Source organism: Xiphophorus maculatus, chromosome 7, assembly GCF_002775205.1.
Source record: "Xiphophorus maculatus strain JP 163 A chromosome 7, X_maculatus-5.0-male, whole genome shotgun sequence".
NCBI classification, from domain to species: Eukaryota; Metazoa; Chordata; class Actinopteri; order Cyprinodontiformes; family Poeciliidae; genus Xiphophorus; species Xiphophorus maculatus.
In genome coordinates this window covers 16,495,056-16,507,897 of record NC_036449.1, presented here as the reverse complement: position 1 = coordinate 16,507,897, position 12,842 = coordinate 16,495,056, and the positions used below count along the sequence as shown (strand labels likewise).

General features: G+C 37.7%; 1 protein-coding gene across 1 annotated transcript; it reads left to right on the top strand.

Annotated features, from left to right (window-relative positions):
- The first annotated feature begins 123 nt into the window (after positions 1-123).
- Positions 124-3,984, top strand: evx2 (even-skipped homeobox 2). Its single transcript, XM_023336590.1, has 3 exons — positions 124-748; positions 1,142-1,383; positions 1,911-3,984. The coding sequence occupies exons 1-3, from the start codon at positions 355-357 to the stop codon at positions 2,526-2,528; spliced, it is 1,254 nt and encodes a 417-aa protein (XP_023192358.1). The 5' UTR covers positions 124-354; the 3' UTR covers positions 2,529-3,984.
- The last annotated feature ends 8,858 nt before the right edge of the window (positions 3,985-12,842 follow it).

Sequence of the window (12,842 nt, the reverse complement as noted above, 5' to 3'; positions counted from 1 at the left end):
AATGATCATTGGAGCAGCGTCAGCGCAGCATTTTAACAACGGACATCGAGCACTTTTTTGATGAATGACTTTTTTTTTTTTTTCCTCCCCTCCCGCTGCTGCGTGTAAGGAAGGATGCGCGCCTGCAGCTCGGTTGCATTCAGATTCTTACATTTTTTTGCGTCTTGCTTATAAAACGGTTGATCCAGACACGGTAAAGCAGAGTTGCATGCGGATTTAGCTCTGACACAACTCATTTGTGCGCCAGCCCATCCCTGGACAAGTGTTGTGTCTTAGTGCCTTTTCCTCTACCTTTCTTTTTCTTTTCTTTTCTTTTTCTTTTATTTTTTTTTTTTTTTTGTTTGGCACGGCTCAATGATGGAGAGGATAAGAAAAGAGATGATATTGATGGAGAGGGGTCTGCACAGTCCTGTTGCGGGGAAGAGGCTCGGGGACGCGCCGGGAAATTCAGTTCTGGAGGCCCTGGAAAACTCCCAACACGGTGGACGACTCAGTCCGAGAATAACCTCCGCTTCCCTTCATGGGAATCTCGGGGACATCCCGACGAAAGGCAAGTTTGAAATAGAGAGTCTTTTCGGGACGCACCACGGCAGCGAGAACGCCTCGTCTGCGGAGATTTCATCGTCGGAGAGCAGAAAGAAAATGAGTCTTTACTCCGAAGTTTCGCAAGAATCAGACATAAATAGTGATGTGGAGGTGGGATGCCCTGCGCATCGCTCGCCGAGCCAGCACAAGGAAAACAACAAGGGTGAGATTTTGTGTTGCCTGCATACTGCTCTTTAATATTATTACTTTTTTTTTTCCCCGGAGTTATTTACAAAAATTAAAATCACACAATTGAAAATGTGTTTTGTTTCCACAATTTTACATTTAAATTTCTCCCAATTCCAGCAAAAAAAAAAAATAGTGCAATCAATTTTCAGATCTTTTCTGATTTTTCTTTCTTTTTCTCGCTTTTTGAGCATGCTCTTTGGCGTGTGCACCGTAAACTGGTGCAATAAGAAAAATAAAATTATCAAAAGATATGTAGTTGTGGGACCACACAGGCGCACAAGAGTCCATTTTGTCTTGCAATTTAGTGAGCTCTTAATAATAATAATAATTAATAAAGCATAGGCCTATAATTCTTCTTATTTTTCAGTCTTTTCTGACAGTAATTCAGCGTCCTCCAACACAAGCTCGAACTCCCTCCCGAACATGAACGGAAACTCGGCGGGAGGATCCAACAATTCCAACACCGACCAGGTCAGGAGGTATCGGACTGCTTTCACCCGGGAACAGATCGGGAGACTGGAAAAGGAGTTTTATCGGGAAAACTACGTTTCCAGACCGAGGAGGTGCGAATTGGCCGCAGCGCTGAATCTACCCGAAACAACAATTAAGGTGAGGCTGCAAATCACGATGCTCGACGGGCGTAAAAAGAACTGTGGTCGCTGTGTAAATAGCTGAAACAGATCTTACAAGTTAACAATTTTATGCAAATGTTTGAATAATGATTGCAAGTCTTTGGGAGATTTTTTTTTTAATCCAACGTGCACGCAAAATTATTATTATTATTATTATTTATTTATTATTTTTTGCATTTAGGATATTTTTTATAAATAAACTGCACAAACAAAACGAATTTGTTCATATGAAGTGCTGCATCTTATCTAAATCCCCACTTTTATTGCTATTTCATAAAAACGGGAGCGTTTCTAATAAATATTTATCGTCAAAGCAGGGGTGTGTGTGTGTGTGTGTGTGTGTGTGTGTGTGTGTGTGTGTGTGTGTGTGTGTGTGTGTGTGTGTGTGTGTGTGTGTGTCCCTCCTGCTGCACACGCTCAAGCACACACTTCCCCTTTCTAAATGTGGTGCTTGAAAGCAACACGGCAGCTTCAATATGGGCCTTGTTCTGACTCTGTGCGCAGGTGTGGTTCCAGAACAGGCGGATGAAGGATAAGAGGCAGCGCTTGGCCATGTCCTGGCCCCATCCTGCAGACCCCAGCTTCTACACTTACATGATGACGCATGCGGCCGCCACAGGAAGTCTACCATACCCATTCCACTCGCACATGCCTCTGCACTACTATCCGCACGTCGGCGTCACGGCGGCGGCAGCGGCCGCCGCGGCCACCGGAGCCGCCTCTTCACCCTTCGCCACCTCCATCCGGCCTCTTGATACCTTCCGCGCCCTCTCCCATCCATATTCGCGGCCAGAGCTCCTGTGCAGCTTCAGACACCCGGGACTCTACCAGTCGCCCGCGGGCCTAAACAGCTCGGCTGCGGCCTCCGCGGCGGCGGCGGCGGCTGCGGCGGCGGCCGCGGTTAGCGCTCCGTCCGCCTCCGGGCCCTGTTCGTGTTTGAGCTGCCACAGCAGCAGCCAGGCAGCTAGCGCGCTGGGCTCCAGGAGCGCCGGCGCTGACTTTACCTGCACGGCTTCCACGCAGAGATCAGAGAGCAGCTTTCTACCGTATTCCGCCGCTGTTCTCAGTAAGACCTCAGTCCCATCACCTGATCAGCGAGAGGAGAGCTCACTTAACAGATAACTGGTCACCCTGCCTCTGTTTTTTAAAGACACGTGTGCTTCAAGAGGTTGTAAACAGACACAATGTTTCATTTCTAAGTATTATTTCTAAAGAACAACGACAGCAACAGCAAGAGTGGACATCAAATATTGCAATTCATATAGCCAACAGTTTTCAAAAGACGTGCCCCCGTCATGCAAGTAAACCAGTTTTTCTTGGCTGGTTATTTCGCCCTTCCACCATTTTTTTTTCTTTACTTTTGCTGTTTTGGTTGTTTCGTGCCCAACATTTTTATCTTCCACCTGATGTTTCGTGTTGACGCCGAGTCCATTCCTTCCTGCTTCGAGAAGCGGTGATTTATTGGGGTTTTCTTCAGTCTGCTCCTGTAATTTGTAAGGGAATGTGTTGTGATTAAGTTTAAAACCAGCACGAGGTCGTTCAGAGATATTTCTTTTGATCCGAGTCAACATCTGCAATATTGGTTGAGATACAGATCAAAATCAAAATCAGTGATATTAAAGGGTTCTAAGAAATATTTTTTTTAAAAAATCAAATAACATGTTGAAAAATTCTGGAGTATTTTCATGGTCAATTATTCCCATATTTCGTCCATTACCTCCAATTTTTGCTTATTTCACGACTGCATATGAATTTAGTTTTGTTCGTAAATATTTTTTATTATTGGAGATAAAAATCATTATGCTCAGATTTCCCATTTACTTTAATTCAGTGTTAGATTATTAGTTAAATACGTCCTATTAACACCCTGTTGGAACCCAATACCCATTTAGATTCGTTCGTATCCCCTGTTATAGACCAGATTATTCTTATAAAATCTGAAAGATTATCTGATGAAATCAAAACAATTCGATGCAACCTTCTGCACTGACTTGAAGACCTATTGACCACATTTCCTTAAAATAGAACATAGAAAATAGCTTTAAATAATGGGTTGTTAAAGCGACAGAAAACTTCCATCTGCTGGCTTACAAAGTGATATGTCCCCTGAGACAACACTGTTTCGTACCCCCCAGAAAAAGTTGCATACAAAACGAACAAAATGAGAAAAGTATTGAATGACGAAATTACCATTACTCGGACTGGATCACATATGAATTGGAGTCATAGTCAATGGAAATATGAGGGAGGTAAAATCTTACATATTTCTATGAATTACGCAAGAATTAAAACATCCATAATTCATCCCAGAAACACCCACCTGGAGAAATGAGCAACTCATTTAACATTTTTATTTTTAACAAAAAACGGAAGCAAAAATAAATAAATGAAATCGTAATAAATGTGTACGAAACCGATGTACTGTTGTAAGGGGACAACTGACACAAAGTTCAATAAAACCCTATTAGACAGAAATTAACTGATACGCAAATAGAAGGGAACCCGATTGACCTGTCTGGGTACGAACTGGACGTAGAAGCTGCAACGTGACGAATTGTCCGATTGCAAACAAAACAAAAACAACCCCCCCCCCCCCCACCCCCCCTTTAATTAGTTTACATCGGCTTTTTTTAACCAGGGTGCCATTTCATACTAATGTACTCCATAAGGGAGTCCTACATTTCTAAGGTTTGACAATCAAACTTTTACCTGACTATTTACGTCAGGTTTAAAGTACATTCCGTCAAACCTTAAAAAAGCAGAAGGTGTTCATATTATTATGTTTAGCTTGGTCCATCTTTCTTCACTAAGGCCTCTAACAGACTGATATTTTGGCAGCAATATAGCTTCTCCAACACCCAGTCTCTGCTCTGTGGGGACGTCCCTAATCAGCTAGAAGGTGCATATAATTTCACATCGCGTCTTCCGTGTCAATTTTTATGTTAATAACGAGAGGATCATGACAAAAATTGCCAATCATCGCACCTAGATGGAGCTCCTTTGAATACACGGCCGCAAGAAAAGTTCGTCGTTTTGAGACCCGCTGTCAAGTGCTAACAACCCGCGGAGGGAAGTCATTAGACATACAAAAGAGCTGGAACAAAGCGACACTCCTGGCACCCTGTACGAGGAGACCGGCTGACACATGGAGGCTTTAAAATGTTTCAGATAAAGCAGCTTTCCAAGAGCTCCTTGAATAATCTTCTGCTGCAAACAAGAGGGGGGGGAAACTGGATTTACACAGCAGGACGTGCTTTATTTACATTACCGAACCTCATTACATCAGTCCAGTATATATATAATTCCTATAGGATCTGTTCTGCACACACAGTGATGGGACTGGACTCCGATCAGATGGCCCCACAATGCATCACAACGTGTCTGCACCTGTAAAAAAAAAAAAGAAAAGAAAAAAAAGCAGTAAGAATTTTTTTTAAAATGTGCATTTTAGTTGTTCCTGTTGGGACATCAACAATATGTTAATTCTAAAACATGTGAATTGTTTTTAAAAAAAAAAAAGAAAATAAAAGTAAAAGAAAAAAAAATGCAAATATTCCTACTGATAGCTGAGAACTGGATTATTGATCTGAAAAAAACAAAACAATTAAATGTAAATGGTAGGCAATTTTCCAAACACTTTTCCTTTCATATATATATATATATATATATAATTTATTTTGTGTGACCTGATGAATGTTTTTTTAATGTTTAAACACTGGAAGGAGCTGCCTATTGGTCTGTAAATTCAACAATAGTCCAAATTCCTGAGCGAAATTGAGAATTAATATTGAGATGGAGAACATTTCTTCACGGCCCTCTAATTTTTATTTTTTATTTTTTATTTTTTTTATTAGTCTTTTTCATTTTGGGTCTATGTTAAACTCTGTATTTAAAATATCAATGACTGTATGAATTAAAATATTTTAACTTGGAAAAAAAAATGTGCAATATGAAATGTAAATCCTGTTATTTATTGATCGTGTTTGTTCTTGGAAAAATAAATAAAAAAAAAATCTTTACATACATTTGTTTATTATTGCAAAAATAAGTGAAAGATCAAGATTAATTTTAAATCATAATTATCAATTGACTTGTCACATTTAAGGAAAAAAATATATAACCTATATATTTAACTTATTTGAAGATATCTAGGCTTATTTGGAGAGTGTGGTAAATCAAAAGAAATCCTCGAACATTAATTAAAAATATACGCAGAAAGCTGCAGGGAATATGAGGCCTGCCATCACGGGTCATTCCGGCCCTATAATTTACCATTATTTTTACATTACCTCTAAATGATACAAGCTGATACTGTCGTTAATTGCACTTGGTTTAAAAATATAGCCAACACCATGAGTTGTCCCCGGGGGACTTTAAGATAAGTTGCTTTTTTGAACGTCCCCATTAAAAGAAATAGGATTAGGGGCTGTGATATATCACCAGGTTTGCTTGCTCTTTACTAAACAGAGGGTTGGAACGAGATAGATGGGGGGTGCAAAGGGGAAAAGACAGAGGCCAGAAAAACACTGTCCACTCTAACATGATGAGTTTTCTATCCAATGTGCGCGACAGTAAGAGAGAGAAAAAAAACACCTCATGATAATGTAGAAGACTGTCTGTCACCCTTACTGAATGGTTTTTGACAAGAAAATAAATCTTTGGCTTGTTTAATATATTTTATATTTTCTTTATTTTGGTGCTAATAGAAAAACCAAATTAAACGTCCAGCAGCGAGATAGAAATGCAAAGATCGATGATCCTGCACCTTACTGTCCAATCACCCCCTCGTCCCCCAGCAACGTTTAATTGACTGTATTTTCAGGGTAATTGAACTGCTTGTGGTAAATTGGTGGATTTTATAGAAACGACATGAAAACTGCATTTACTGACATTCATCGCATCTTTGACATTGATTATCTGATCAGCGCCGTGTCATGCCAACCTCCAATTCTTCATTACACACTGTTTATGAGCTGTTACAGAACAACTCGCTTGTTCCAGAGTGATTGATTGCCTTATTAACGCGTGTTCTTGTAAGTGTGACCGGACTGATTACGATGCATATGTTTAGAATAATGTTTCATTTAGCTGACTGCGAGTAATGCAGGGTGACAGCTGCTGCAGGGAGGACAAAAAAAAAAAAAAAAAAGCTAAACTACAGGGAGCAAGCGGGGCCAAAACGCGTTTAAGGTGGAACTGGAAGACAGCACAGAGCACACATGCACGGTCAAATCGCTCAACAGAGGAGGGACTGGCTGCTTACTGGGGATGGGAAAAGTACATCATTATTTATTATGCAGTATCCTGGATGGTATTCAAAGTATTCAACTCTCACAGTGTTCTTTTTTTTTTTTCTTTTTACATCTTGTGCAGTTACACCCAAATATGTCGAAGTATTTTAATGAGACTTTATGTGGACCAACATACAGTAGCAGATCATTGATAAGTAGAAGGAAAACATAATTTTTTTCTTGCCAAACACACGCACACATACACACACACACACACACATATATATATATATATATAAAACCCTATATATATATATATATATATATATATATATATATATATATATATATATATATATATATATATATATATATATATATATATATATATAGGGGTTTTTTTTTCAAAATAGCTCAAGATCAGTCAAACTGTGAAAATCACATTTTAAGCCTTGCCACCGACTCTAAATTGAATTTATGTTGGGACATTGACTGGTCCATTCTACCACGTGAATATGCAGCAATCTGAACCATTTCATTGTAGTTCTGTATGTTTAGGGTTCCTGAAGGAGAACCTCTGCCACAGTCTAAAGTCTTCTGCAGACTTCACTGGATTTTTTTTTTTCTTGGACTGTATTTAGCTTCAACAATCTTCCCATCAGTTTTCGTGCTCCTGTTAAAGACAAGAGTCCCACATCATGATGCAGCCACCACCATGTTTCAGAGTGGCCATTGTGTTTTCAGCAGATGTGCAGAGTTAGTCGTCCAACCACACATAGCATCTTGTACAAATGCCAAAAAGTTTCCATTTCGTCTTATGTGACCAGAAAATCTCTTCCCCATGTTTGACCTAAGTGCCTAAGGTAAACTTGAAACCACAGTTCTTAGGGATTTCCTACGAAATGGCCTTTTTGTTACTCCAGATTTGTGGAGCTCATATCAGAGTTGTTCTGTCGACAGATACTTCCACCTAAGCTTTGGATATTTACAGCTCCTCCAGAACTAATCGCCTATTAACCTCGGACCTTTTAAGTTTACACTTGTACCACACTCTTCATTTTCAGATGTGATCAAAACATTCTGCTTCAAACATCTTCACAACTAATATTCCTGAACTGTTTAGTGTGTTCCTTAATTTTTAAGATGCTGTTAGTTCGCCAAGCAGTTCTCTGCCTAGATGTATTTATACAGCGATTTAGCTACACAAATTTGGATTTTATTTACTACATGACTTGGTGACTTCTAAAGGCTTGTCACACTGGATTTTATTTAGGGGTATCAGAGTTAAAAGGTGGTAAGTACAAATGCATGTCACAATTATTATTCATAAAAAAAAGCTTTTGAAAATCTTAGGATTTTTCTTCCATTTCATAATTATGCACTAGCTTGCTTTGACCTATTGAAAAAAAAAAACATTAACTGAAATTTGTAGTTGCAGTGATTAAATGGTTAAAATTGTGACGGCTTAACTGGTGCAAATTCATTTGCGCAGCTATGTAATTACATGATTATTCCACTGCAATTTATACATAAAAACATAATTTATGTTGTAGAATGCTCTGCTTTTGTGTTGTGCACTATGGACTATGTACAGCCTGCAGAGATCCATGTCACTATTATGCATCTAAAGCAGTCTCTGCTCTGTTTGTCTCAAATCATTGCCTCTGTTCAAATGTTACTTTCATATATTACATGACATTAATTCAACTATAGCTCATTAAGACAGAATGAAATGGTTAAATTAACTTATCAGCTCATAATGATGATGAATGAGGTATTAATTCAGATACAAGCTGGGCAATTTGCAATTTTGTAGCGTTTTGATGGTTTTGAAATAACATTTAATACAGCAGGTCATTCCCTCAATCAATTACGCTGTGCATATGAGCCGGTGGTATGGAAAATGCCTTTTTCATGCATATGTATTGAAACATGTTCTCAATTATTTTGGAAATTGCTGTTTATTGGTTTATGAGTTTTTACTTCAATGGCTCATTCCGCCTGGATTTATTTAAGGTGGTAATATAAATTGGAGCTATACTTTCAGTGTATCAAAAATATTTTACGACTCCACATTTTTAACAATAAACAATTTTTTTTTTAAAAGCAAATAACCAAATAGTTATCTAAATAATTCAGGAACTCAATGCAAAATTCATTTATTTTCCTACATAAGAAATTCCTTATTTAAATGCTCATTTCTGTTAATGAAGATTGGGACCCAAGTGACTTACTAATCAAATCTCTGATACTGATATGAAGAAGTTATACCTGACTATTGGTCAAATGATGCTTGCTGGAGATTGTAGAAGTAAAAATGGCCCAAAAGTAATGTCAACTCGTTTTTTTCAATCATTTCATTGTCTTGATTGCATCCAGTTCTGTCATTTTTTTCATTGCTGCTACATTGTAAACTTAAAATGCTGCATGTCATAATTCACAGTATGCATTCAGAAGTGTTCAGGGTCATCTAAGTGACCTTAAGATGCCTCCAATCTGTTGGTTTTCTTCCAGCTGGGCATTGTGCTCAGCTGGAAGAAAACCAACTGAGCACAATGGTTTTGTGCTCATTGGTTTGGACATTGGTTGGAGCAATGTCCAAAGAACATCGCTCCAGTACTGCAAATGTCCTTGGAACTTTGCAAACCTACAATAAGCTTCTTTTTGCATATAAGCTCATCAGATCTAATCTTTTCCGCATATTTAATTGAGACTTTTCAAAATGTTTTTTAAGGCTTTAGATCTGATCTGTGTGTTTTCAAAACCTCGCTGTTCTGATAAGAATTAAATTACAAAAGATTGAGACTGGCTCACTGAAGAAAATCACAAAAGTCACAGTTTAATCCATCAATCCTCTACATCTATTGTCCTGGAAAGTTCTCCAAACAAACCAACCTTCAGCATATTAACTGAAGCCCATGGTTTCTAACTTGTTGCTTTTTTACTATTTGTCAAGCATTACACAGTGAACCGTCAATCTTGTAACAACTGGTTGTCTTGAAAGCTATAAACTTAATCCTTTTTCACACTAGAACAACTGTCAATTGTTTGGAGAAAAGAAACCTCAAAACACTTGCTCAAATCAATGGGCACCTTTACAATATCCTCTAAGGTCATTGCTGATATTATTTCTTCAAGACAATGAAATCATGACACTTCCTAAAATGTCTTTTCTTAGATGGGGTCACAGTTTACAATGGTAGTAAATCACATAGATTTAATTAGCAAACCTTGCAGCCTTCCCTTGTAATTTCTTCTTATACCATAAAAATGGGTTTTGTCTTTTGTTTCTGCTTTTCCTGCTAGATTGTTTACCACTTTCCTCAATTATGTTGCAAGACAGACTTAAATTGTACAAATTTACAAATGATTTAAACTTTTTTTTTTCATTTATTCTGTGACAGATTTGTTCATTTTTTTCGGCTTTTCACATTACAAAACATGACATTTTCATACATGTACATGATAAGGTTTAAAAATCCACTGTGTCTTGTTGATGACGGTAGAAAACAGGTTAAACACACAAACAGCACACTGATAAGTTAGAATGAGAAACCCTTATGGCACAGGATGTCTGCTTCATCAGTACATTTGGCTAAAAAAACAACAACATTCTTTTAAGAAGCTTGGTTGGTTTTATATTAGTTATAACTGGGAAAACGTGAAGAGGGCATGGATTAAATCAGTTCTTGTATTTGTTCCGTGATCAGGTCTTTGAAATACCTTGATTATCATCAGATTTTGGTGAGTAACCACAGTACACTAACTGGGCAAACATACAAAACAGCATAGTCACATTTTGTTGGGACCATTTAATCACGTCACTTTAGATCATTTTGCACTCGTCTTTCCTATGACAACATTACATAAAAACCATCTAAAAGGCTGGCTTGAATTGTGTTCACAAAAATCCTGTTAGTTGTTTATATGCATCTTATTTGTTACTGGTCCCACTCACTAACCACTGCAGAGTGTTTTTTTACTATGAGCCTTCTCAGTCCTTACAAGGATGCCTGATTGAATAGGATGCCCGACTATCTTTTTAACTAAACACATTCTTGGACTGCCTCACTAATGGGGATGTGTTTATTTACAGTTTTCTCTACAAACAATGTGCCTCTAACACTTGTGAAAATTAAATCAATGAAAAACGTCAATGCACCATCTGGTGCTTTTTAGCTGCACAGCTAAAAAGGCATAAGATGGCTTTAAAAATGATAATGTTAGGTTGTTGATCCATTACTTCACCAAAAGGCCGATTTATCTCCACATCTGCTGGATAATAGCTACATCCCCTTTTTTTTATAGCTACCAAGGGTCAGTCTACAATAAATGTTAATAAGTTTGGTGTTTCCCCAAATTTTCTTCTAACACCATCAGAAGGCTAACTGAGTAAAGTGGCACACCAATTCTGAACAGAATGTCATTAAATCTGACACAGATGCTGAAATAATCTTGATGCTCCAGATTGTAAACTAGCTGAAAGAAGAATTATCTAAAATAAACTGAACCAGATAACATTGTCTAAATTAGTAGTTAAAGTTACCATTAAAATACAATCAGATATTGCACCATCATTTCATAAACAGTATATAACTTTTCTCACTCTTAGAAAACCCCAGTAAATATGTGTACAAATCTGAATAAATTCATCCTTTATTGCAGCTGCATAATCTCACAAAAGATCTCCTATTGAAAAATTCATCTTTTAGTTTGGGTACAATTTGCCAGTGGGGTGGAAAACCCATTTATTGAATTATTTATTTATCTCAATACCTGGAACTCTATGTGATGTTGTAGTCACAGCTGGGCAGCCAGTGAGTCTGAAAAGAAACATGACATATGCAATACAATGCACCAAGCATAAAACATGTGCACCTTGTCGTTGGACCACAGTTTTGTTTTCAGTATTGTCAATTCCTTAAAGCTTTAAATTGTCGCTGTTGTGAGTTTTTACAAATGAAAGAAACAATTCTTGTACCCAAGTTGCTTTTGTGAGACAACCGACTCCACATCTAGCTAATAAGTGAATGGCAGTCTTCTGACATTTTCAGCCCCACTTAGCATGCTTAGAACCCCAGCAAAGTAGGTATTGAAAAAGGGGCTTTTTCCACTCAATCGTTACTCATAGGTATAAGTGGATAAGGGCTTAGTAAAATCAGATTGAGTTTCACAGGAGCACTCAGGTGGGTTTGGCTTTAAACAAAGAATGAAAGAGAAAAGTATCCCATGTTGGCTGTTAAGCAAGGTAGAAGGTCTATTATTTTGTGGACTATTTCTTTTCCAAAGGGCGTTCTTAGAGTAGCATCAATTAATTCTTTGAAATACGGGGAGATTGAAAAAGAAAGATGTCAATGGGTGTTTCAGCCGTGCCATAGGTTTTGCCATATGATCCAAACCATAAAGGTCAATTTAACAAAGAAATGGTTCACCACATACAAAATAAGTTTTTGTGTGTGAGCATTTTGACCCACAGACCTTAATGGTAAACTGAATAAAGTGGACTAAAATATTTAGAAGGGTTTTGCAAAGAGGATTTCTCAAAGATCTTCCTCTTTATGCTCAAACCGCAATGATATAGTTAAAGACTAAGGGGCTGTCCTGTTGGCAAAAAGAAATTATGCAAAACATTACATACTCAGATTAAAAACCCTTTTTTGTGTGTATGTATGTGTGTGTGTAACAGATCCAGTTGGTTTCTGCAATAAACAATTGGATCTGTTAGAAGTAAGGATGTTGCGTGTTAGAAAAGAGAATTGCTATTTTGGTATTCCCAAATTTCTTGCCTACTACTGGGCCTCACTAATAAAACCATTAATTTTCTGAGTTTTGGAGTTAAAGGGATAAAATATCACATACATTATTGCACAAGATAAAAAAAACAAATCAGTATTATAAATTCATTTTCTAAAAAAAAGTCTGATTATAATGAGATTATATTCTTTCCATAGAGTAGCAATACTTTATAATAACATTACCCAAGTAAAAGATACAGTGCTGTAAACCAACTCCTAAAAGTATCTCCCCCTCTCCCAAGTTACTCTAGTAAACACAACTCAGTAAATGTATCTACTTATTTACCACCCACCTCTGTTTTTAGCATCTTTTGTTTTACTGTGTGTGGTTCCTTCTCAAACTTTGGGCGCCCACATATCCTTAAAACGTTTGCACGGCCCTGTTGACAAACAGGAAGGTTCCGGAATCA

Bases quoted from the DNA above. Each gene is read 5' to 3' on its own strand.
- evx2 (XM_023336590.1), top strand. From the start codon at position 355: ATGATGGAGAGGATAAGAAAAGAGATGATATTGATGGAGAGGGGTCTG. The intron at 749-1,141 runs GTGAGATTTTGT...CTTATTTTTCAG, and splicing joins GCACAAGGAAAACAACAAGG to TCTTTTCTGACAGTAATTCA. The intron at 1,384-1,910 runs GTGAGGCTGCAA...CTCTGTGCGCAG, and splicing joins TACCCGAAACAACAATTAAG to GTGTGGTTCCAGAACAGGCG.